Source organism: Rhinolophus sinicus, chromosome 13 (assembly GCF_057876585.1).
Source record: "Rhinolophus sinicus isolate RSI-liver-muscle chromosome 13, RSI-T2T, whole genome shotgun sequence".
NCBI classification, from domain to species: domain Eukaryota; kingdom Metazoa; phylum Chordata; class Mammalia; order Chiroptera; family Rhinolophidae; genus Rhinolophus; species Rhinolophus sinicus.
Genome location: NC_142513.1, coordinates 4,343,212 through 4,368,530, shown reverse-complemented (window position 1 = coordinate 4,368,530; position 25,319 = coordinate 4,343,212). Strand labels below are relative to the sequence as shown.

General features: G+C 56.5%; 1 protein-coding gene across 1 annotated transcript; it reads left to right on the top strand.

Moving 5' to 3' along the window:
- The first annotated feature begins 8,836 nt into the window (after positions 1–8,836).
- RBM38 (RNA binding motif protein 38) lies at positions 8,837–23,865 on the top strand. The gene is made up of 4 exons (XM_019748576.3): positions 8,837–9,274; positions 10,001–10,124; positions 10,577–10,631; positions 22,197–23,865. The coding sequence occupies exons 1-4, from the start codon at positions 9,038–9,040 to the stop codon at positions 22,498–22,500; spliced, it is 720 nt and encodes a 239-aa protein (XP_019604135.1). The 5' UTR covers positions 8,837–9,037; the 3' UTR covers positions 22,501–23,865.
- The last annotated feature ends 1,454 nt before the right edge of the window (positions 23,866–25,319 follow it).

The following is a 25,319-nucleotide window of genomic DNA, read 5'->3' as shown; positions in this document are numbered from 1 at the left end:
TTGTATGATTTAGGATGGGTTGTTGGGGTTGAGTAAGCTCGAGTAATACTGCCATGAGAATTAGCCATAACGCTTTCCTCCCCAATGGGAGGGGTAATTATATTGATTATAATAATGACATTTGAAATGTCCACACAGCATTGCAGTTAAGAACTGCACGCAGAGTCAGACTTCCTGCCCTCAAATCCCAGCTCTGTCACTTCCCAACTCTGAGCAGACGATTTAAACTTCTCTGAACCTCAGCGACCTCATCTGTAAAATGGGAGACATTAAAAGTAGTTATCGTGAAAGATAGTATTCAGAGTTCAAACCTGCAGAGGGCTTCCATGGTTGGCTTGAAATAAGTGCTCAAATGTTAGCTTCCACTGTGTAACTTCCAGAAAAGGGGGGCGTCCGTGGGACGCCTCTCCCCAGGGAGAAAAATGTTGTCCTGAGACCTTTGTAAGAGGATTCCCATGGGGTGGGGGCCGAGGTGTGGGGGGCTGTGTTTTGGTGCGGCCAGCAGATGGCGCCAATACTTCCAATGCCGCCGCCGTCAGGGAACACGTTCCTGTGTTCAATTGAACGGATTCAAGTTTATTAAAGGAAGTTAAGTTTTGGGTCCCTGTTTGCTGCGTTACTAAACTTGTAAGATACTTGGAGAGTGGAACCAAAGGCTTATTTATCCTGTTAGAAGAATATTCTTTAAAATAATACACTTTTATCTTTAGAAAGATTGATGGCCTCCTTAGGAAACGCTGAAAGCAACACTTTCAGAGGCCAGAGGCCTGATTTTTCTACTTAAGAATTGAATGTCCCCGTTGGTTTCCTTATGGGGTCTTGAGGCCTGGTTGCCTGTGGTGTGGGCGACTGTGAGCACCGCTCACCGCTTAGCCCCATCCCTGCCCTGGTTTGGGAAGGGAAGGTTTGGAAACGTAAATCTCCACCCCAGATGGGTACTGGTGGCAAAGAGGCCATTTTTAGACGTGTGTTAGGAACTTTGAAGCCCAGACCTACATGTGGCTAGTCGGAATTGAGACATGAATAAATGTAAAATGCACAGGTTTCAGACTTGGTACAAAAAGGCGAACATCTCATTTTTTGTTTCAGTTACAGGTTGAAATGATAATATTTTGGATAATAAAATTAATTTCACCTGGTCATACTTTTGTAACTGTGGCTACTAGACATGTAACTACACTGGCTGGCAGGATGTTTCCCTCGGACTTTGCTGCCCTGGGCCATCTGCCATTTGGAGGTACCTCCGCTCATCACATCAAATATTAATGTGCACCTACATCCCACCCTAAATACACCTTCTTTTACTGCAGATTGTTTGAAAATCTTTTGCATGTTTTCCTTCTGAAATTATTTGGCAGTTTTTATACTCAGCAATGATTTCTTAATGGTCACCTTGAATAGTAGGGAATTTCTCAAAAGTGTTTTCTGACAAATTGTTTTCCAATGTATTGAATGTGTTGAAACGCTAATGAGGTCTCGAGTATTGATTGGATCTGTGGACATTATTGAAACTGACTTATTTGGGGTTGTTATTTTTATATTTTGAAGCCAGTCCCTCTCTCCAGAGGGCCTGGTGGGAAGTCTGTCCTGGAGACAATGCTTAGGAAAGACAGTTCAGCACAAGCCGTTTCCCCAGGCGGTGCTGGGGTGACCACCAGAAGCTACCAGCATTTCACAGCTCTGCAAGACTTCCTGCTAAGTGAGGTTTATTCCCCTATTTCACAGATCTTACTAGGGAGATCCCTTGTGGCCGCAGTTTTGAGAGTTTTTTTAGCACAATAGGTGTTAGTTACCACAAGGCAAACATAAAAGAGTAAATCACTGAAGCCTGTTGTATGTAAGTCTGTTGTGAATTTCACATCAATACACTGAGAAATACATTTTAAGGTGAGCACCCGTTTCCAAAGCGAATAAGGAAAACCTGCTGCATACTTGCTGAAAGCAAGTGGGTCCCTGAAAAATACCTGGCACGCATTCTTTTTTTTTTTTTTTAAACTTTTAAGTGTGTTTTTCCAGGACCCATCAGCTCCAAGTCAAGCAGATGTCCCAATCTAGTTGTGGAGGGCGCAGCTCCCAGTAGCCCATGTGGGGATCGAACTGGCAACCCTGGTGCTACGAGCATCGTATTCCAACCAACTGAGCTAACTGGCTGCCCCTGGCATGCATTCTTATTTTTGTAGTTTACCCCACTGGGTGAGGGCCAAAGGGTGGGGTGGGGAGAGGAAGTGGACAAAGTACTAGAAGGAAACTCACTCCCCAGCATCACATGGACACATCAGCGCTGCCCTTTGGGTCATCACGGCCATCGCCCAGTCTGTGGTACCATGTTTCCCAAAAAATAAGACCTAGCCAGACCATCAGCTCTAATGCATCTTTTGGAGCAAAAATTAATATAAGACCCGGTCGTATTTAGTAAAATAAGACCCGATCTTATATAGTATAATATATAAGACCGAGCCGTATAATAATACAATGTAATATAATATAATATAATATAATATAATATAATATAATATAATATAATATAATATAATATAATATAAAATATAATATACCGGTCTTACGTTAATTTTTGCTCCAAATGGTGCATTAGAGCTGATGGTCCGGCTGGGTCTTATTTTCGCGGAAACACGGTACTGTTACAGCAGCCTGAGCTGGGTAAGCCAGTATTCCCGGGTAGCCACTTGCTCTTCAGCTGTGTGATATAGTGTCCCTACTGCTGACCCTGGAATAGACTCCACATCCATGCCATACCTACAGGAACCTTCACAAACACACTCCCAGAACAGGTGGTGTCATTCACCTGCCAGGCTGCCCCCACCGAAGCAGGCAGGCGCCCTCACTCTGATGTGGGGATAGGCCCAGCCCTCACCCTAGCGCTGAGGCAGACTTCTCACAGCTCAGGTATTAGCTGCACACCATGCAGGGGGAAAGGGCTGCCGTTTGTACAACGGCGCTTCCCAGCTCACGAGTGGAGTACCCCAAACTAAAAAGTGTATAGCCTTTGGGGTGCAACCAGCCACATTTAATCCATGTTAACATATCAGCAGTCACTGCTTTTCTAAGGTTGACAGAGGCTGGCCCTTCACTGGTTTGGGGAGGTAGGGAGGGTGTCTTGAAGAAAGGGATTTGGGACTTTGTCCCACAGGTAACAGGGAACCACTGAAAGCACGTGTGGGAGGACTGACGAGGTTGCCACCTCCTCACCTGGCCACAGGCCGCTGTGTAGGCTGGAAACTGATGTGCGCTGGGCAAAAACATGAAAATTGCAGGGGTTTGCATTTACCAAGCTCCTGTGCAGTATGGGAACAAGCTCAGCACTTTCTGTGGACTATCTTGTTTCATCCTCATAAAAGCCCGTGGAGGAAGCAACCGTCATTGTGCCCATTTTATAGCTGAGGCAACTGAGGCCCAGAGAGGCCGTCACTGGCGAGTGCGTGATGTCACAAATGCAGGGCTGTCTGGTCTCGGCCTGCCCTCTGCTCTCTCTGCCAGGGCACCGGCACTGCCTGCACAGAAGGGAGAGTGACTTTTGCCATTTGATGAGGAGGAACAGAAAGGAACCTAAGAGGCAGGTGTCTCTGCAGAGCTAAGCAGCGGGGCCCAATCCAGGCTCGGCTGACATGGGAAAGTCTTCCAGCCTCGTGTCTCTCCCGCTTCCTCCTGTGTTTGCTGTGTTGATGTTTTATTTCAAAGCTCCTCAGGCTGCCGGTTTTGGGCTGAGGTAGGTGCAGGTGGCCACACGCCCCATCCTGCAGCCTGGCTCTCAGATGAAGAGGCAGCCTCTCTGGCTTGAATCCACAGGAACCCTGCGTTGCTCACGACTCTGTGAAGAGAAACAGGCTTTGGGGACTCTCCATCCCCCCAGTGTCCGTCTTCTGGAATGCATTATTCAGGCGTTTATTCATTCACTCAGCACAGAACTTATTGAGTGCTTTCCACGTGCCAGGCGCTGGGAACATGAGAGTGAACAAAGCGGACGGCAGCCTGTCCTCCTGGAGCTGACGTCTAGTGGGGAGACAGACAACGGAGGGAGAAGCAGACCAATGTCTGAGATCGGGTTGGGCAGGGACATGAGCGTTTGAGGGATGCTAGAGAAGACACCTGGATGGAGTGGGAGTCCCAGGACCTCGGCACCTCCAGACCAGTGACGGCTGATCCGAACACCAGGATGGGCTGAGTGAGAACTGAAGATCTGAGTTGGTCCTGGCGCTGCAGCCAGTTGGTGCCTCTGAGTTGCAGGTGGGGATGGTGGGGTCCCAGCCTGGCCACTGGCTGAGTGGAAAGGGCCCCAACTCAGGAGATGGCCAGGAAGGGTGCAGGGAAGGTGGGCGCAGGTTCTGTTCCCAGTGGGGGTTGGGTGAGAACAGGAATTGACGTAAACTAGGGATGTTTTAAGTGGGAGGATCCCTAGGTGGACCCCCGCCTTTCCCAGCTGAGTGGTGATTCCATCTACTCAGGACTCTGTCAGCATTCGTCTCCTGGGGCCATTGAAGCAAATGACCATGAACTGGGCAGCTGGGAAACAGAAATTTGTTTTCTCCTACTTCTGGAGACCAGAAGTCCAAACTCAAGGTGTCGACAAGGCTGCACTCCCTCTGAAACGCTAGGAGCGGAGACTCCACCCCCAGCATGCCTTTCTCTTTAGCTCCTGGTGTGGTCCGTGGTCATGGCGGTCCTTAGCTAATAGATGCATCACTCCAGCCGGTCACGTGGCGTTCTCCTTGTATGTCTCTGTGTCTTCACGTGGCCTTCTTCTAAGGACAACCGGCATTGGAGTAGGCCCCATACTAATCCCGTGTGACTTCATCTTAAATGATTATATTACAAAAATTCTTTCCAAATAAGGTCACATTCATGGGTACCGGGGGGAGGACTTGAACATATTTTGGGGGAGACACAGTCCAACCCACAACAAATGCTCATACCCAGGCACCACCTCGGACAAGGACTGACCTTCCAGAGCAGGGTCCTGAGTCCAGGCTCTCCCCATAGGGACAGTGACGAAGCCTGTGAGGTGGGTCTTAGCACTCAGCCATCTTCTGAGTGAGCTGTGTCAGTCAGGCAAGTGTCGGCAGTGGGCAGGGGGACAGGGCCCTTTCTGTCTGACACACCAGAGCTGCGAGCCTGGGACACCATCCTCAGGGTAAAAGAGGCCACCTGCACGCAGGCAGCAGTGATCATTGGGCGGTGACCCTGAGCAGCCTGGCCTGAGTCACCACACCTGTTCTCTTTCCCTTCTGCCTCCCAACCCCCAGTACAGAGGGCACTGCTGTGATGAAGGGGCTGGGGTTTTAGAGGGGGACAGCAGCAGCCCAAGGTCACGAGGGATGGGATCTCCCTCTGGACTCACCTCCCAGCAGCCCGCGCCACACGGACTGAGGGAAGTGGGGGAGGACCCCCGTCCAGGCCATGCTGACCGTTCAGTAGCAGTGATCAAGCTGTATATGCACCCCTGGGAACGCTTTGGGTTGTCATCATGGAAAACCCGACTCACAGTGGCTTAAACACTTTGGGTTGTTGGCATTGGTTTAGCACAAGTTTTCTCAATCTCAGTACTGTTGACAGATAATTCTTTGTCGTGGGGGGATGTCCTATGCACTTGAAGACTTGCTCAAGTCCTATGCACTTGAGCAGCTTCTCTGGCCTCCACATTCTAGATGCCAGTAACATTATTTCCCTCAAGTCGTGACAACCAAAAATGTCTCCAGACATTGCCAAATGTCCCGAGTTGAGTGGTATAAGGACTGGTGTCTGTGAGCGTCTTGGACTTTGCCTCGTGGTCACAAGATGGCTGCCACAACATCCCATGTTCAGAGCAGAAAGAACGACGAGGGCCTAATACCATCTGCAACTGTGACGTTTAGCAGAAAAGTAGCAGCTTTCACAGAAGCCCAACAGATTTCCACTTAGGTCTCACTTTACTGAACCTCTCTGAGGTCCCACCTGCCCAGCCCTCAAAGTAGCGAGACAAAGCCTCCTTCAAGGCTGTGGGCAGGACTAAATTGGATCATGGATCAGCCAGCCATTTACTGGCCCTGGGTGACCTTGACACCACTCTGAGCCTCAGTCCCCTCCCCCTTAAAACTGGGCTGATACTACCTACTATGACAAAGGCTGTTTTGAGGTTAAGTCACCTAATTTATGTGAGTAACCCAGTCAAGGACCTGGCCCAAATGGGCACTCCAAGGCAATTGGAGTTTATTTTATTAGTGGTGTGTGAGGATGAACCACATAAAAGTGCCCGGCACTCAAAAACAGTCGATCAGTGTTGGTGGCTGTATCTCCCACATCGGAGCCTTTGTCTTTTCTGTTCCCTCCGCTGTTCCCTATACTCACCTGGCTCTGGCTCTTACTGCTTGCTCTCCCCAATTCGCAGGGGCCTTCTCTGACTCTAAAGTACACCTGTCACGCTTGGCCCTCTCTCTTGGCTCCTCTCTGCTCCCTTCTCAGCAAGTTCCTGGAAATTTACCTACATATAATATTTATTGTTTCTCTACTCCTCCTAAAATGTAAGCTCCTGGCAGGAAGCTGAGAGGCATGTTTGTTTCTTACCTGTAGTATGCCCGGGGCCTAGAACCTGGCCTGCCCCCTGATGGGGCATTACACTAATAAGTATGTGTTGGGTGAATGGCTGTCAGGCAGAAGTTGGTGACACGTGGGGACGTGGGGCCACCAAACGGACGAAGTTTGGCGATGCAGAAACTGAAAGGGTCCGGGGATGAAGGAGTGAATGAAATCGAATCTGGGCATCCGCTTTTTAAGACACTTCCCACCCCACCCCCCACTACCCTTTATCCCCCCCCCACCCCCACACACCCACCCCCGCCTTCCGGGCTGGGCAGGAGTGCGAGGTGCACGCAGCAAGCCCGCCTTCCCCGGGATGGACCAACGCCCGGTCTGGGTCTTCTGCTTCCCCCTTTTCTGGCCCTGTGGCCCCGCCCTGGGCGCCCGACCCGGTCGGGACCCTTCGGGATTCTCCGAACCCCCGTGCCCCTAGGGCGCCAGCACGTGCTGCGCAGACGCCCGCCGCCAGCCTGCAGCCGACCTCCGCTCTGGAGCTCCTCCCCGCGCGGCGGTTTCGCCCGGGTGGGGTGGGGAGAGGAGGGCGGGGGCGGGGCCGGCGCGGGCGGCGCTGGGATTTGGAGTTCAGAAGCTTTGGCCGCCTGCGCCCTCGGGCGTGTGCCCGAGTGACACCCATCCTGCCGCAGCACCTCCTGTCCATGGCTGGGGGCAGCCTCAGAGAGGCCGTGTCTGTCACAAAAGGGGGAACTGAGGCCCGGTGAAGGGACATAGCTTGCCCAAGATCACGCGGCCGACCAGTAGCCGCCTTCCCTGGCCCAACAAGTGTAGGTCACACTTGAATTACTTTTCAAAGGTCATTCTGAGGGTCCCTTGTCTAGTTGACAGCTCTCCTCACCGCCTTCGTTCTGTCTTGCATTAACTCAACAAACGTTACCTGAGGCCCTTTGCGTGCCAGGAGATGTGGCAAAGGCCCAAAGGAAAGGCAGGCTTGCGCCTGGTGAGCTGGAGGGACAGTGAGTGACAGAAGGAGAAAATGAGGTGAGACAGAAAAGTGTGTCCCCAGTAGGCTCTCTGAAGACTTTGGGGTTCCATACCCAGCGTGACGAGGCTAGGGCGGGGATTTCAGGAAGAAAGGCTCAAACTGCAGTGGCTGCTGCGTGGAGACTGGGGTCATCGAGTCCAGGGGCTTGAGACGGGCTCTTCTGACCTAGGCTCCAATGCAACCCGACAGAGAGAAGGTGCTGGATCAACATCTGAGTGACTAGTGACCACTTTGCCTGCCTCCCTGTCCCCATCCATCCACCAGGTGACACTCCGGTCCCTGCAGGCCCAGCCTGTGTCCCATTGTCCTGAGAAGAGGCCATAGGGTGGGGGCCGGGCGTGACCCTAGGTAGAGCTGCACTTCCCCACTGCACAGGGCGTCACAACCACAGTGCCTGGACATGCGGAGGGTTTGAGGCCCCCAGAGACAGGTTTGACACCATGGTGTGGCCCACCCGTAGGGGAAGTTGGTGCCAGGGCCAGCTTGGAGGGCAGTGCCTGTGCAGTCCCAGGGCCTGATGCTCAGAAAGGCCTGGCCTTGGTTCAGTGCTCTCCTGTCAGATGGGAAATTCCTAATAACTTTGAAGAAGGGGCCCTGGAAATTCTGTAGCGGGTCTTTCCCGGTGTGACATTCACAGAAGCCTGGAGGTGGGCCTGTTTCATGGTAGGGGACAAAGGAACAGACCTCCTCTTGCTTTCCTCCAGCTGGAATCGCTGACTCCAGCTGTGGTCGGGGACAGACTTTCGAAGAGGTCAGAACTAGTTCCCCCCTGCCCAGTCACCTTCTCAGGGGTGCCTAGGGGCTAATCTGTTTATTTTTTTCCCTATTATATACTATATATTTACTTATTGAATTGTTTGTCTTATTCATAGAAGCTCCGTGGCGCTAGAGTGTCTTCTGTGCATCCCTGCAGCCCCCATGCCCTGATAAATATTGGTCCAACGAATTATATCTTTAGATAAAACAAAACTCATTTCATCTTTAATATATGTTGCTGTATCCTAGCAGCCCTGGGGTAAATGTTAACTCAATAAACATGACCTAATAATCGTTTACATCTGATTCATTAGTCTCTGCGCTTCAGCTTCACGAGAGCAGAGGCCTGGAACCCGGCGGGCATGTAGTAGGACCTCCGAAAAAATCTGGGGACACTCACTCGCCGGTGCCCAGGGCGCGGCCCGGACTACGCTTCCCGGCGGTCCCCGCGCGCCCGGGGCGGGGAGGGGCGGGACCAAAGCGGATTGGGGGCGGAGCCGGCTACAAAGCCCGGAGGCGGGCGCCGGGGCTCAGAGTGCCCCGAGCGCCGGCCCGAGCGCAGCGCATCTCGGCGCGACGTGCACGGCGGGAGCGGCCCGTGAGTGGACGGGCCCAGCGGCTGGTCCGGCGCCTCTGCTATTCCGCTTGCTCCCCGCCGCCCCCCATGAGCGCAGCCCCGCGTGGCCCGGGTCCGTAAGCGGCGGGGCGCCCCCCATGCTGCTGCAGCCCGCGCCGTGCGCCCCGAGCGCGGGCTTCCCGCGGCCCCCGGCCGCCTCCGGCGCCATGCACGGCTCGCAGAAGGACACCACGTTCACCAAGATCTTCGTGGGCGGCCTGCCCTACCACACCACCGACGCCTCGCTCAGAAAGTACTTCGAGGGCTTCGGGGACATCGAGGAGGCCGTGGTCATCACCGACCGTCAGACGGGCAAGTCCCGCGGCTACGGCTTCGTAAGTGGCCCCGCAGCCGGGCGCACACCCTAACCTGCACTTATCTTGACCCGGAACGCTGAGTCAACCGGCGGGCGCACGCCCAGCCGCCTCGGGGCCACCCGGGGCGCCTCAGGCCGGCTCAGGCACCTGCTGCCCCCTCTTGGGCTCCAGGGGAGGCGGTTCACGGTCCAGCTGGGCCCGCCCCCGCTACCCTCACTCCGGGCCGGGTTTGAAAGGGAGATCCGCTGTGTTCAATTAGAACTCCTAAGTTTGTGGAGAGGTTTTGGGGACAGACGACTTCCTGGAGCAACAAGCTAGGGAGGAGCAGAGGCTCTCTGGAGCCCTTTAGCACCCCTCCCCCCATATTTTCCAACAGCCCCCACAAATAAATAGCAATGTAACTGAAAAACGGCTTGGAAACAGCCTCTTCTGACCCTTTCCATGAGGAAATTCACAAACCCCCCACTGGTGGGCAGGCCAGACTGGGTCGCCTGCTTCCCTTGGGGGTGCCCATTTCCCCTGGGAATTGTTTCTGTCCTTGGAAACAAGGCTTCCCAGAACTTAAACTTGGAGGAGGTGGAATCCAGGGAGCAGACAGCTTTGTGGGGGGCCCAGGATGGTGTCAGAGGGGTGAGGGAAATGAGCGCCAGGGCCTTGGCATAGCTTTCTGCTCCCCACCCCAGCTGCCCCCCAACCCACACACACCTGGCAAGGGAAGCCCCTGATGTGTCTGTGCTCCTCTAGGTGACTATGGCCGACCGCGGAGCAGCTGAGAGGGCGTGTAAAGACCCTAACCCCAACATCGACGGCCGCAAAGCTAACGTGAACCTGGCCTATCTAGGCGCCAAGCCGAGAAGCCTCCATTCGGGTGAGAGGCTGTTTCCCTTCCCTGGCTCTTCTTGGCTGCTATATTCAGCGCTGGTATCTGTCTCCTGGAAAAGCCTCCTCCCACCCCCACCCCCGCCCCAGGAGTGGCAGTTGGCGGTCATGTGTTTGTTGAGCCGGCACAGGGCAGTCATCCCTCAGTTTGGGAGCTGGACCCCTTCTAGCTGTGTGTGCCAGGGGACAGGGTGAGGAGGGTGTGTTATCCGGTGTTCAGCTGTCCTCACGGGAAGGAGGAAGTTGGTCCCTGGGACCTGAGATCCGGAGGAGGAAAGCATAGAGGCTGCTGCCCTCTGGGTCGCTAGACCTGCTCAGCTGGGAGCTTTGAGGGGATGGCCTGGGAAGGGAGAGGAAGTGGATTGTCCCTTTTGGTTAGAGCTGTATGGCCGTGGTTCTTTCCCAGGTGAGGCCGATCCCCTAATGAGTCTCTCATTGTAGGCTTTGCCATCGGCGTACAGCAGCTGCACCCCACCTTGATCCAGCGGACATATGGGTGAGTGGAGTGGTTGGCTGGGGGCGGGATGGGGGGCTTTCTTGGTCTCCCAGTGTGGGCGCCCATTGGTCCATGGGTGCTTCCACCCCAGTCCTCCAACCCCACCGCCTTGGTTGTGCCCTTTGCAGTCACCTTTTTGGGTCAGAGAACCGTCACTTTCTCCAGGCTTTCAGAAACATGATTGTGTGTTGGGGGTGGGGAGGGGGGAGGACAAGCCTGGAGAACTGAAAGAAGGCAAATTGCATTTCTCTACCTCTGGCAGAAAGATGGGGAGCATGAGCTCTGGAGCCTGCTGGCCTGGGTTCAAATCCTGGCTTCCCCCTTGCTATTAATAGTTGTGTGACCTCCGGCAGATGACAGCTGTCTCTGCCCCTGTTTCCTCACCTGTGAGGTGGGGATGGTACAGCACCTCTGAGTACTGAGTGGAGGCTCAGGACGGGGGTGGTGCGGGTAGGTGAGCACTCTGCAAGTGCTGCCCACAGTCCTAGGAGATGGTGGACTGGGCTCTTCTCAGGGTGCCCCTCTGACCTGCTCCAGTGCCCAACAGATGGCGCAGGTCACTGCCGGCGGGTCCGATGTTTGTGAAAGCTGGAGCAGGTGAGAAGGGATCAGGGGCAGATGTCCTCGGCCGCCTGGCCTGTGGGCCTATTGTCTGGTGTGCTTTGGAGCAGCGTGTCCCACCCTCCCCCATCCAAAAAAGGTTCCCCACCCCTTGCCTTTTTTTTATTTTTTTTTTATTTAAACATCTAATAAGGCCTGGCAGCTGCTTAGGGAAGGACAGGCACACTTCAGGGGCACAAAGGAGGCTGCCGCGCTGCCTGACTTCCCAGCCCCGTGATTGATGCAGGGAGCTTGTTGTTGGGTTTGGAGGTTGTTTCTTGTGGGGGTTGGGGAGGGCAGTTGTAAAACAGGCAGCCCCTCTTAACGTTCGCACTTCTTAAGGTGTCAGAGAACAATCCTGGGCTCTGGATTTTGTGCTTCAAGGTGCGCCTGTGTGTGTGCCTGCCCTGGACAGAGACACAGTTGAGGTGCATCCTGGCTCACTGGGGCAGCGTGGACCAAGGACCAGAGCAGGGACAAAGCTGGCCTCTAGTTGACTGGGCAGGTCAGCCAGATGGCCGAGGAGCCGCTCCTCGATTTGCCCACGATTTGGAGTGCCTGCCCTGCCAGGTGGCGTCTGTGACTGCACAGTGACTTTCTTGTGGATTATGGACGTGTGTGAGCTCAGCTCCAATCTGCATGCTTGGGAGAGAGCCTGAAGGGTGGCCAGGAGCAGGTGGTTCTGGGTTTCTTTCCCACCGGGGATCTGCTTCATAAAGGTCTGCAGCATCTTGGAAGGAGGAGTGTGGGGACACCCCAGTCTTCCTGCCATCACCCCAGGGTTTTCCTCTCTGGGGTTCAGGCCACACGAGGAGGGCGTTCCTCATTTTCATAGCCCTGGATGTGTTCCCCGGGTCCACACAGGTGCCTGGGGGCAGGGCAGCTGCACAGAGAGCCGGCAGCTCTTTCTTGCTTACAAGGCAACAGTACCTTCCCCACCCAACTCGGGGCTCCCTTCCGACTCATCACAGCTGCCTCTGGGGCTCTAGTAACTGTCAGTGTTTGGCCTCTGGAACTCGGAGACGGGTTCAAATCCTGATTCTGTCACTTACCGTCTGGGTCTATCTTCCTGAGCCTTCAGTTTCCTCATCTGGAAAATGGGAGCAGTCACCACCTGACGATGCCAGCATGTGGGGCTGGGTGCCCAGGATCCTGCCACGTTTCTCCTGTCCTCACAGCCACCCTCTGAGGTTGGGATTGATATTATCTTTGCTTCATAGATGGGGAAACTGAGGCAAAGAACGGTAACAACCTGTTCAGGGCAGCTGAAATGACAGGAGTTGAATCCAGGTGGGCTGGCTCTGGAACCCAAACTCTCAACGGGCAGGTTGTTGCCTCTGGGGCGGACAGGTAGAAGGACTCCCTAACCTTTCCCCTCGTGGTCCCCAGAGTGCCACCCAGGTGAGGGTAGTTGGGGGTCGGTCACAAGATTTTATCACCACGTGTTCCTGACTTCAGGCGACAATGTTTTGTAACTAAATCTGCTGGCCATTTAATACCTGTGACAGGGAGGAGGCCTCCAGCTATTTGTTGGTTGCCAAGGGGTAGAGACCCAAACAGGGACGAGGAGTGAAAGGGACTGTCCCGTGGCAGGTAGACTAAAGCCTCTCAGAGCCACGCTGCCTCCAGCCAGGCGTCGCTGAGGTCCCGGCAGCAGGAGGGGCCCCTGGGTGCGCTGCCCAGAGAGGTGTCCAGCCGAGCTGCCTGGGTCAGCTGTCTTCTCCCAGGGCCTGCCTGCCCTGCCAGAGTTAGGCCGTCAGCATCCCTTTTGTCTTTGCAAACAATCGAGCTTGGGAGCACGGCTGGGCCTGACTCAGCGGTCAGTTTTGTCGACTCTGGGCTGGAAGGGAAGCCAGGCCCGCCGTTGGCTGAGGGCAAGGTGGGAGCCAGAGCCTGGACAGCTCAGAGTTTGTGAACCAGTTAGCAAACCCTCCTGCCTGGCTGAACTTTCCCAGACTTTCTGGCCCCGATCATATGCCTCGGACAGCTCTGAAGATCTCACTGCCCCGCTTTTGGGCAAGACCACTCTGGATGCCTCACCTGGCTGGGCCGTAAATGTCAGTGTGGAAAGAGTCGCCAAATAACTTGGCTCTTGATGCCTTTTGCTTGGATGCCGCTCCCCGCCCTCCCATTTTTCTTATTTTAGGTTGAATGGGAGCTTTCAGGACCTGACTCGGCCTGCACATTGTTGTCTTATAGCTACATATGGGGCCGAGGCCTGGGGTTTGGACAAGCCTTTCTTGGCAGGTGACAAATGGCTCAGTCATGGGAGGAGACATCTATAGCCATGGGCTGCGCAGTTGAGCATCCCGTTGCTGGCTGGTGAGACAGGCAGAAGTGAAGGTCTGAGCAGTTTGGAGAGGTCACGTGTCCTAGCAGAGCATTGGGTCTGGCCTGGAAGGAGCCTCCTGCTGTCAGGGGTGCCTGTTCATACCTGGGCCTGAGCTGCCAGCATCTGCAGTGGGTCCTGGGTCTGGCCACACTTGGAGCTCCTCCTTGCGTTGTTCTTAAAGGACCCACTGCTTCTCTGGGCACAGCCTACCCACCCCATTCTTAAGGGGGCCCTGCTGTGGGTTCCACTCCCACTCACTGGGAGCCCTGCTCTGAGTCAGGTGTGGGGCCAGGCCCTGGGGCCAGGCAACAACACAGGGTCCCGGGGCTGCTGGGTATCGGGTGTACTAGGTGCTAGAGCCAGGACTCTGGGGTCTGCTTGGGTGTGAGGCCAGGCCTAGCCCCTTCTCTCTAGGCTCTTCACCCTGTCTGTGTGGTGGGGACCGTGACGATGCCACCTCGCAGGGCTGACTTGAGGCCTGAGTGAGCGCCTGTGTGCAGACCTGGTCATTTGGGGCCTGATCCATTAGAAGACCCGGGATTTGTCAGTGACGAGTCGCATGGCAGCCCATGACAGGATCTGTCATCCCAGCTGCGTGTGAGGTACCGGGAGAGGAGAAGCTTGCTGGGGCTCTGGCACCGTGGTTCCTTCCACGAGGCGCCAGCACCTCCCTCTCGCCAGCTCTTGGACAAATTAGAGCCAGACCCCTGGGGCTAAGGACCCTCCCCCAAGCAGTACTCAGCTCACTTGGCCTGTCATTTCAGGGACCCCTACCATCCCTGTGTGAGGGACCCCAGTGCCCAAGTTGAGACCTGCTGCTTTGGCCATCACCAGGCCGTGGCTGGGGGTATGCCTAGGGGTCTGACGGGCGGACCGGGGTCACCAGGGCAGGACAGGAAGATCTGGAGCACATGGGGCTGGGCATGTAAAGAGCTGTTCCCAGAGTCGTTCATTCACTGAGTATTGAGCGCCTGCTGTATGCCAAGCCCTGAACCTGGGACACTGAATCAGAAAGACACGGTTCCCCACTGCAGGGCAGTCACTTCCCAGCGGGGAAGCCAGACGGTTACAAACGTGTCTGTGCACGAAAGGACCCGAAGGTGTGATGCGTGGGACTGAGCAGGGAGTTCCTTGTGAGGATGGAGGGACATCCGTGCATCATGGTTGTCACAAGGGGTGGGTCATCTGTGCGAGTGACAGAATGTCACAGACTTAGACACCAGGACCCACCAGAACATGGTGAAATCCACCCAACCCCGGAGCCTAGTTCATAGCCACATGTCAGTGTCAGGTTCCTGGTTTGGGATGCACTGGATTATAAGACGATACCATTAGGGGACCTCTCTGTACTGTTTTGGCAGCTTCTTGGGGTTCTACCACTGTTTCATAATATGAAGTAAATCAAGCCAGGGCTGGGGTGCGGTGCCTTGAGGGGGCTCAGTGCCTTGGGGGCATGGCAGGAAGTGAAGTCAGAGCCAGAGGCTGTGGAGGCTGGGAGGAAGCCAGCACCTCCCCTGGTGAGGCGTCACGTGGCTTGTTTTTACTTTCAGGTGTCTGGGGTGACCGGCACTTCCTGTTTGTCACTCACTGGAGCGAGGTGGGGGGCAGTGCGTGGCCCTCTCCAGTGGGCGGCTTGTGCACACCTGCTGTTTGTTCTCCTCTGCTGTAACAGAAACCAGCCCCCGGAGTGGTGCTTGGGTTCCTCTCCAAGGTTGAGCTCCTCGCCCGGCCCCAGTGGCCCTGGCAGGAAGGGCCTTTCTAGAGCTGAAGCCTCAGACCCAGGGGAGAAGCCAGACCACAGACAGGCTGATGCAGGCATCTAATTCCCCCGAGGGGAGAGCCCCGGAGGAGGGGCCGTGGGGGTGGGCTGCCACGTGGGCCGTTCCTTTATGCCACAGTGGAAAAAGCACTGGGTGACGAGTGTTGGGGCCCCTCTTCTGACTTGCCTGTGCCACCCCATGTTCTCATGACTTGCCTTGTTGAGCCTCAGTTTCCCCATCTGCCATGTGGACGTGACAAGTGCTGTGCAGGGTTCTGGGGGGCATCCGGGCATTCCCCTGACCCCTCCCATGTGTGTGCATGGAGGACACTGCGTTCAGTCAGTCAGTTCATTCAACAGCTAGGTGCTTGCTTTGTGCCAGCCTGGGGACGCTGTGGGGATGAAAGCAGACCCGGTCCCAGCTTAGAATCACGGGGCATCCTGCAACAGAGGGGTCATGGGAATGGGTAGAAATGGAAAAGGGAATAATCGTGCCTCAGGTGGCAATGGGCGCTGTGGAGGGAAAGGAGCAGCCCAGGTAGGGGAGGAAGTGGGAGATGGGGGGGGGGGGGACGACCAGCGCCCAGCAGGGTGGCCTCAGCTCACTAGGGCCTGTGGGCCCAGGGGAGCATTTGGATTTTACTCTTGAGCGATGGGGACCAAGGTAGGCCTTGAGCAGATGAGGGCTGGGTCACTTGCACCCATCCTTAAAACACCCCTCTGGCTGTAGGGTGGGCTGGGCTGCCAAGGCCAGGGTGGAGGCCCCGCCGAGGGACCCAGTGATAGTCCAGGCTTGAGGCTGTGGTGGCCATTGGCCCCAGGCCAGCACTGGGGTAAGAAGGGTGGGATTCTGAATGCATTTTAAGGAATGTGTTAAAGAAAGGGGAATCCAAGAAGATTCCAGAGTTTGGTCCTGAGGAAACGGAAGGTCGGGTTGTTGTCGTGGTGAGGGGAGGCTGGTGTGGGGTGCACTTCTGAGGGGAGAGCAGGAGATCGGGTTTGGACAGATTCCAGTGGGGACGCTGTGTCGGGGCCTCACATTGTCCCAGGGGGAGCATCTTCCCTGCTCTGCATCCCGCCTTACTCCACCCCAGAGCCTGGGGGTTCTGGAAGGCCCTCCGTGGCCTGGTTTCTGCTGGCCCTGGTGGCGTGTGCAGGTCCCACCCCTGGCCCAAGAAGTCTGGAGTTGTGTCTCCAGCACCGGGCAAAACCTCCAGAGAGCAGAAAAAGTGAAACCAACCCATTTGCCTTTTTTATTTTTATTTTTATTTTTGGCGGTAGCTTCGCACTCGGAAACACAGTCGATTCCTTTTCACTGAGTTTTGCTTTGAGTGTGCGGAGAAGGCACTTGTCTGTCTTCTGGGCGCTGGCTGCCCTTGGCTATTGTCCACGCCCCTCGCCAGCTTGAGAGTTTGCAGACCATGCAGCTCAGAGCCCGGAAACAAATGCCTTCTAAGGGGACCTCCAGGGACCTCACTGGGGGCTCTGTCAGGCTCTGTGGCACCCTTAGTTTACAGATGGGGAAACTGAGGGCAAGAAACTGGACAAACATAGCCAGGATCTGAACTCAGGGTTCTCGCCTCTGGACCCCTGGTCTCCGATGGGCCAAGTCAGCTTAGGTGCTCTTGGCTGTGTGTTACTAACCCTGGGTGTGGGGGGTGTGGGCAGAGACCCCAGCCCATTCCCCTTTCAGTGGGGGTTGCTGGAACGAGGCAGGCTCAGCCTGAGCAGATGTCCCTCAAGGGTGGTTGAGCCTTTTCAGCCCCGCTGGCTGCAGCCCCTCCGTGAACCTCTGGTGCCGGTGGGGCTACAGTGGGAGTGTGGGGGGAAAATAGGGAGGATTGGGGGACGGGAGCATGGGTCATGTGAAGGACAGTGTGGGTGTGGCTGCAGCAGAAGGAGAGGGCAGGGAGTCTCGAAGGGACTGACCAGAGTGTTGCCAAGCCCCATGCCCTTTTCAGAGGCCTGCAGATCAGGCGTTTGGAGGCCCGTAGCACCCTGACCTTTCCAGAGAGTAGGCGGAGCGTCAGGGAAGCTGCCGGCACAAGTGCCTTGTTCCGTGGTGCCAGGCAGCTGGGACCTCTGCCTGGTTTGATGCACAGGCCTGGGGAGGGGGCATGGGGGCTGCCCTCAGATGAGCTGGCTGCTGGCTTGGCTGGGTCGTCTTTTTCACTGAGGAGCTCAGTGGGTTCCAGGGTGTGTGTGCGCACGTGTACACCCCCGGACCCCCCCTGGTCCCCTTCCCAGCCCCTTGGCATGTGCGTCCGTGGTCAGGAGAGTGATGAGAAGTCCTTGTCTTTGTCCTTCACTTTGTGCCTGGGGCAGGGTCCCCCCTCGGCCTGGTGCCGGGGACTGCTCTGTGGTGGGGCCGTCCCAAGAACTGCAGGACGCTTTCAGCCTCCCTGGCCTCCACCCACTGGATGCCAGTGGCACGCCCCACCCCACCCCCAGTGTGACAGCCAGAAATGTCCCAGATGTGGCCATGTCCCCGGGGGCATGGCTGAGTGGCCCTGGCTGAGAACCGCTGTGGTAGTGGAGGGTCTCGGTTCTCACAGCGAGCCCTGAGGGCAGCCTCTACGGGACCCGTTTACGGAGGACGAGGAAAAGCTTTGTAACTTGTCCGAGTGCCCAGCTGAGGGCAGACGGGACGGGACTGCTGGGCCAGGCCCCTGCCTGCTGGGCTCTGTGGCGTCCTTGCCCTCCACTTGGCTGGTCTTGCAGTGTTGTGTGCTGCGCCCACCATGCAGCAGGTCCCGGCGCCCCTCCTCTTATTCTGATCTGCGTCCAGGTACACACACCTGTCTCAGGTCTGGCCTCCGGACACTGAGCTCCTTGGTGGGGACGGAACCACCAGGGGCTGCGAGGTCTTAGACTGCCTGGCGCCCGTGGTACGTGGGCAGCTCTCCCATCTAGGGGACCCCTGAGGTGGGCTGAGGTTCGCAGGCCTCAGCCCATAGCCAGTCTTTTGGGGATAGTACCCTGCTTTCCGTTCCCTTTGGCTGTGGGACTGTACAGGTCACCTGGGCGTCTCTGAGCCTCAGTTTCCATTTGGAAATGGGGTAACAACAGCACCTGTTTCATGGCTGTGAAAAGCTTTGTAAGCTGTCTTGGTGTTTTCACACAGTGGTGGGGGCAGAGCACCTGAGAAACAGGTGACTAGATAGGGACAGCATACTCAAGAATCAGGAAACAGGGCCCCCTTCTTCCCAGCCTCAGCATGATTCACCCCACGGCGTCTGAGCCACCCCCGGGGCAGAGCGCTGGTCCTGACGTCCGGCAGTGGAAACCTGTAATGTCACAGTTGCCTCAGCTGACCAGACCTTGAGGCAGGTGTGGCCAGGAACCGGTCATTTTTAAAGCTCCAGGTGCTTGTGCTGTGTGGACAGTGTGAGGCCCTGTTTTAGGCAGTGCTTCCCCAGTGCACACGTGTGGATCAGAATTCTTAGGGGCTGTCAGACACAGGGTCCTGCACCCCATCTGGCTTCAGCCTGCAGGGGCCCACGCTTTTAGCAAATACATTGGGGGTATCTGAGGCTGGGCCGCTCCTGCCCATGTGTGGAGAAGTTTTGGGCTCAAAGCTTCCACAGCCTCAAACTAAGGAAGGTTCCGAGGTTCCGGAAGCTGGGTGGGGCTCATATGGTGGGGGCACTGACTATGCCAGGACGGCGGCATGGTGGGTGCTGCCCCAGGAGAGGCCTCGTCCTGGCTCCATTGCGCCTTTGCCGGGGGGACTCCAGAAAGCTGGAGGGGTCCAGCCCTTTATCGGAGGGGCATGTGCCCAATGGGCTGTTGTGCTAGGCATCGGGGCAGAGCTCACCTCCCCAGCCACTCACTTGAGATCCAGTGGTGGAGACGGGTGAGAAAGCTCCTTCTCTGGGCAGCTGCCTCCTCCTCCAGGAAGCCTCCCCTGACCACTCCTGGGAATCCTAGATCTAGTTCATGGGCTGGTGTGTTTGTGTGACCTGTCCCCCTCCTGGAATCCAAGCCTCAAGAGGCCAGAGGTTGAGTGGCCTGCTCAGCCCCGAATCCTGGCCCAGAGCACACCCATGACAGGTGAGAGGATTGTCTTTCAGCTCAGGAGGCCGAGGAAGGATTTGAACCGAGGCCTGGCTCTGTTCAAGGCTCTTGATCCTGGGGGAGTGGAGGGTGGCCGGAGGGGTGGACAGCAGAGGCTTCTGAATGGATGGAGGGAAGCAGCCATTGTGGCCTTGAGCCAGGACCTCCTGACAAAAATTGTGAAATGTCACCTGCCCATGTGGGTGCCAGGAGGAGCCACCTGTTGCTGGTGTGGGTATGTTGCCATGGCAACCACTGGGGTGCTGCTACCTGGGAGGGCCCCTGGTTACAGGGATCTGGAGGCACCTCAGGCATGGAGCCAGGTTTGCCCCAGATTCTCAACCCCCCAGGTGTTTGCTTCTGGATCCATGGGGCCCCCAGCACCATCCTCCACCCCTGCTCTGCCCACACAGGTGGTTTGTTCCTGGCTCAGGATTTTCTCATACATATGCTCTTGTCCTTATGGAGCCCACCTGACCTTGAATTACTATTTGAAGGCATTACGTGTATTCACAAAGTTGTGCAAGTCACCACTGTGTAATTCAGAACTTTATTCTCACCCCAAAAGGAGACCCCTTAACACTCCCCTCCCCCATTCCTGAAGCCCCTGGCAGTTTAGCCGCTTTCTCCCTCTCTGCGTTTGCCTGGTGGACATTTCATGTCGATAGAATCATACAGCATGTGGCCTTTTGTGTCTGGCTGGTTTCACTTAGCCCCGTGTCCTCCCGGTGCATCCAGCGTTAGAGCACGTGTCAGCATTTCGTTCCTTTTTGTGACTGAACGATGTCCCCTGGCCTGGCTACACACCAGTGTGTTTATCCTTTGTCTACCCGTCAGTGCATGGACACTTGGGTTTGTCTGGGCTCTCGTGAGCCGTGCTCCTAATTCCTAATTCTGCATGTGAATCCATTTGCCAGCTACAGGTGTTCAAACCCACAGGTGACCCTGCAGCCCTTTTCTACACGTTGAAAACGTAAAACATAATACCATGTAAAGCCATCAGTCAGCTCTTGAACTCATAAAAATGGCAGTTTCCTGCAACTCAGCCTCACCTGTCCTTCAGATACGTATAAATATATTTGTTTGATTTTTTTAAGCACAAACAATAGCACCGTTTAGCATAAATAGCTCAGTTTTGCATAAACAGCATCGTTTTACTGCTGGGTTTTCTCCTGAGAGCCTGGAGGGGAGCGACTAGGGCTGAGTGTAGGCCTCCTGGTCTCACAGCCGCGTGGACGCTGTCCTGAGGGACATTGGCTAGGCCTGTTCCTCGGGTCCCTGGTTTCTCACAGACTCCGTAGGTGTGTGTCCCAGAGGGAGGGCTCCTCCTGGGTGCGGACGGGGCCTGGCTGGGGGGACAGAACACCTGCTTTCTGCCCAGCTGCTCTCCAGACAGCTGCCCCGATTTGGCCCCTGCCAAGTGGATGCGCGCACCCGGACGGAGCCTTTCCTTTCTTTCAAAGCAGCTTCTCTTTGGACCAGGGGCAGGGCAGGGATCCTGGGCCTATCTTATGGGTGCAGAAGGAAGTTGGGGTTCCACTTCCCTTTCCCCGTCCTGTGTGACTCGTGCTAGTGTGAGAAGAGGAGATGCTGCTGCCAACGGCCGTGGTGTCTACCCCGCGAGGTGTCTCTGTGCCCGGTGTGGAGCCGCGTCTGCCGGGCTGCGGGCCCTGCTGACTCAGATGGCGGTGAGGCTCAGAGAGGGGGGCGCAGCTGCCCAGGGCTGCCCAGCAGCTGGTTGGCAGCGCAGGCACACGCTGATACTGCCTTCCTGAGCCTAGGTTCCCGTCTCTGACATACGGGGGTTGATCCCTACCCTGGAGGGCAGGGTGTGCCAGGCAGCAGTGGCACCTGGTAAAGGTTTGCCACATTAGCCGGGTGGGACCATTGTGGCAGCAAAGAGGGTCTGAGAATCACAGCCTCTCTGCTTCATCGCCATGGGGCTCGGGCCAGCTGCTGACCCTCCGGGCTCCATTGTTGTGTTATAAAAGGAGGTAATGAGGTGAAGGCCAGCCTGAGGGGTCAGTTCCACCAGTCACCACACGTCAGGCGTGACCAGTGCTGGCGTCGCCTTGTGACGTTGCTGAGGCCTCCCCGTCATCTTCATTCCCACCACCATCATCAATGTTGCACATTTTCATTTCACCGTTCATGTATTCATTCACTCAACACTCCCTCACTGAGCCCCTCTCGGGGGCCAGGACTGGGATAACATGTCATGGGAAGCCAATGCTTTGGGTGGGGAGACAGACGGGGTAAGTCAGCAAATAGTGTAGGGGCCCCTTGGTGGGTGGCAGAGATGCTGGCAGGGTGAACGGGGAAGTGGAAGGACAAGGCTGGCTTCATGGGCGTGCGACCTGGGCAGTCACATGGGGACCGCCCCCCGCCCCCCCCCCATGCAGAAGGACCCGCTCTGGGTTTGATGCTCGGCTGTCACCATCTGAAATTCTAAGTCATTTTCAAGCATGGTCCCCCAATCATGTAGGCAGTCCTGTGGGGGTGGACGGCATGTGGGTGCAGGCTTGGGAGAGGGTGCTGGGAAGGGCCCACTGGGAAGGAGACATTTGCGTACAGACTTGGAGGCGGGGAGGGGCCCTGTAGAGAGCTGGGGGGGTGACACTGCAGGGGCCAGAACAGCGTGTGCACAGGCCTGCACAGCTCGTGTGTGAAAGTCACACTGAAACTGGTACAGCTGCAGCCACTTGATAGCTGAGGAAAGAGCCTGGGAAGGGGACACGGCATCACCCAGCTCACCCCACCCCGGAGCCCTCTGTGCCCCCCGCCCTGTCGCCTGACCCCCCTCTTTTTGGCCCCACAGGCTGACCCCCCACTACATCTACCCTCAAGCCATCGTCCAGCCCAGCGTGGTGATCCCGGCCGCCCCTGTCCCGTCGCTGTCCTCGCCCTACATTGAGTACACGCCGGCCAGCCCGGCCTATGCGCAGTACCCGCCAGCCACCTACGACCAGTACCCGTACGCCGCCTCACCCGCCTCGGCTGCCAGCTTTGTGGGCTACAGCTACCCGGCTGCCATGCCCCCGGCCCTCTCGGCGGCGGCCCCCGCGGGCACCACCTTCGTGCAGTACCAGCCTCCGCAGCTGCAGCCGGACAGGATGCAGTGAGGCCACTCCCACCATCAAGGCCCGTCACTCACACACCCACCGGGCAGGCGGCCGGCTGAGCTCGGGGTGCACACCAGCACCTGGTCTCTGGGGACCCCGCAGGACCCGTCTGCACCCTGCACGGCCCCGAGACCGCTTCCCTTTCAATCCAGGACCCACCACGTCTCAAGGGAGGACTTTGAGAAAGAAGAGTGGCCGAGAGCTACAGAAGATACAACCCAGGCCTCCTCACACACACCGCTCACCTCCCTTCACCTTCCCCTGCCTCTCCCCTCGCTCCAGGGCTCCAGGCTGTGTCCTGTCCCTGCCCAGCATCAGGCCGGGCCTTCCCCACCCTCTGCAGACCCCGGCCGGCCGCCCTTTGGGCTCTGCAGAAACTTTGTCCCACTCAGAGATGCCTTACTCCAGGGAAACCTAAAAGCGCCGTGAATTGACTCTCGTCACTCCATCCGCACAAGCTGTGAACGCAGGAGAAGGTGTGCAGGAGCCCCCGCCTCGTGGGATTCTCGTTTGCTGATGACGGCCTGGGGGCGGCTTCCGCAAGACCCGGAGGCTCCTGGTGCAGCAGGGCCGGCAGCCACGGCTGAGGCCTTGCTGTCGAAGCACTGCGACTTTTTTTCTTATTGTTTTGCTACTAAGATGATTCAGAATTTCAGTCTACTTTTTCAACGGAGGCCACCAAGCATCTAGAACCTGTTTTGATTTTGAGACACTCACTTTTGTTGGTGGATCCGCCCGTGGAGACAGGGACAGTATTTCTGTTTGATAAAGTGTCTGCTCGCTCGAGCACCAGGAGCCCCTCGGAGGGTAGGTGCCTTCAGAGAGGTGGTCTCCCTCAGCGACAGTAAGTTGTCTCAGAAGCTTGTCCGCTCCACTTCTCACCCCACCCCTGCCACCACTGCAAAGGGCAGAGGGAGTGGGGCCCTGGGTGGTGATGCTGGCTGAGGGGCTGGACCACAGCGTACCCCCACCAGCTTGCCCCACCCTCTCATTCTTAGTGTCTCCTGCTGTACACCAGCCTGAGCTATGAGACCAGCCTAAGACACGTCCTGCCTTCCTTGGTGACAGGGCTCCTGGAGGGGGTATCGGGGGAGTCTGCAGCAGGAGGCAGGGAAGGTGAGATTAGAGGGCAGCCTGGCAGGGGTTTGGGGAGGCTGGGCTGGAAGATTGTGGGGCGCTGGGGGTATTCCTTCGGACCTACCTCAGGGAAGTGGGAGGCCTCAGGGGGCCGACTGATGTGGGCAAGCGCTTTGCAGCACGCCTGGTACAGAGTCAAGGCCCAGAAAATAAAGGTAGCTAATATTATAATATTTTTATTAGAATGTTCTGATTATAAAAATAAAACTTGTTTTCTTTAAAGAAAAAGTTGGTCTGTAATTTTTCTCTTGAGGTGGCGCCTCCCACCCCCCAACTCTCACCCCCAGTGATCGTGGGTGAGTCAAGGCCACGTGGTATCAAAGCAGGGACCCTCCTGGCCAGGATTTTCATTGATGGCTGTTCACTGAGCACCTACCTGTGCCGGCCTGCGGGCACCCAGTGATGGGAGAGACACAGCCCCCCCACTGCCACCCACTGACATCGGGAGGAACCGTCACCCCCACCCCCAGGTATTTCCTCAGTCAGCAGTCTGCTTAAAATCTCAGGGGAGGACAGACTGGCCCAGCGTAGGTGACAAGCTCAGAACAGGGCCTCGGGAGCAGTGGCTGGGGGCAGGTCTCAGTATCATGGTTGGTGCGTCCTCCAGAACCCTATGGAATGGAGGGCAGCTCCCCATGAGAAAGGAGGATACTACTAGAACCTGAGTAAAGGTTAAGGTGGCCGAAAGGAAGCAGGTGGCCATGCAGCTGCCCTAGGGGTGCTGGCACCAGTGGGGTGTGAGGTCACAGACTTAGGAGGGAGGGCTTGGTTGGGCTGAGGGACCCCAAGCAGGACATAGTCCCAACATCCAGAAATCACCTGGAGCCACTCAGCACGGGACATCACGGGGGCCTCACAGAGGAGGTGTTAAGTGCTGAGAGGATGTTAATTCACTCATTTTTTCAATTGCTCGCTCAGTCGCTCATCTCAGGAAATGTGTGCCAGGTCCCTTGCAGAGCGCTGGGGATAGTCATAGACAGATACCGTCCTGCCCACTGGGGGTGATAATCCAGTGGGGGAGACACAACAAACATGCAAATACGGTCATTTCTGATACTGATCACACTGGAGGAAATATTACCGTGATGGAAAATGACTGGGTTCTGGGCAGAGGGCACAGCGAGTGCAAAGGCCCTGGGGTAGGTAGGTAGGGTGCATGGACCAAGGAGGCCAGTGTGGCTGGAGAAGGAGCAGTGAGGGGAAAGTGGAAGATGAGCTTAGGGCTTGGAGCTGGGGATGCAGCAGAGATCCAGAGGACGGGCTGCTGTGAGCATGGTCTGGGGAGGGATAGCAGTACACAGGCACCACTGGAAAGCACAGTGTGATTGATTGATTATGGGAGGGGGGGTCGCCTGAACCTGGGGGAGGGGAGGACGCTGTAGTTGGGAGGAGGCACTGAATGGCAGCTGAGCTGTGCAGGATGGAAAGACTTCTGGTGACCTAGGGGACTGGAGTGGGCAGGGACGCCCGCCTGCCCCTCCCCTCCTGTTCCCCCCACTGGCTGGGTCATAGTTTGCAAACACTGTTGAGAGTCATGGAGGTCCTCACAGGGTTCCAGGCTCAGAAGAGGCATTTGCTGCAGCTGATAAGGAATTGGGGGCAGGGAGGGGGTTGTGGGTGCTGCCAGGGTTATCTGCAGGGCCACTCTCGACCAGCCCGTTTCCTGTCACTATCGGCCAGTG

Excerpts from the sequence above, each read along its gene's own strand:
- RBM38 (XM_019748576.3), top strand. The coding sequence starts at position 9,038 with ATGCTGCTGCAGCCCGCGCCGTGCGCCCCGAGCGCGGGCTTCCCGCGG. Across the intron at positions 10,125-10,576 it reads GCCGAGAAGCCTCCATTCGG|GCTTTGCCATCGGCGTACAG; the intron begins GTGAGAGGCTGT and ends CTCTCATTGTAG. Across the intron at positions 10,632-22,196 it reads TTGATCCAGCGGACATATGG|GCTGACCCCCCACTACATCT; the intron begins GTGAGTGGAGTG and ends TTGGCCCCACAG.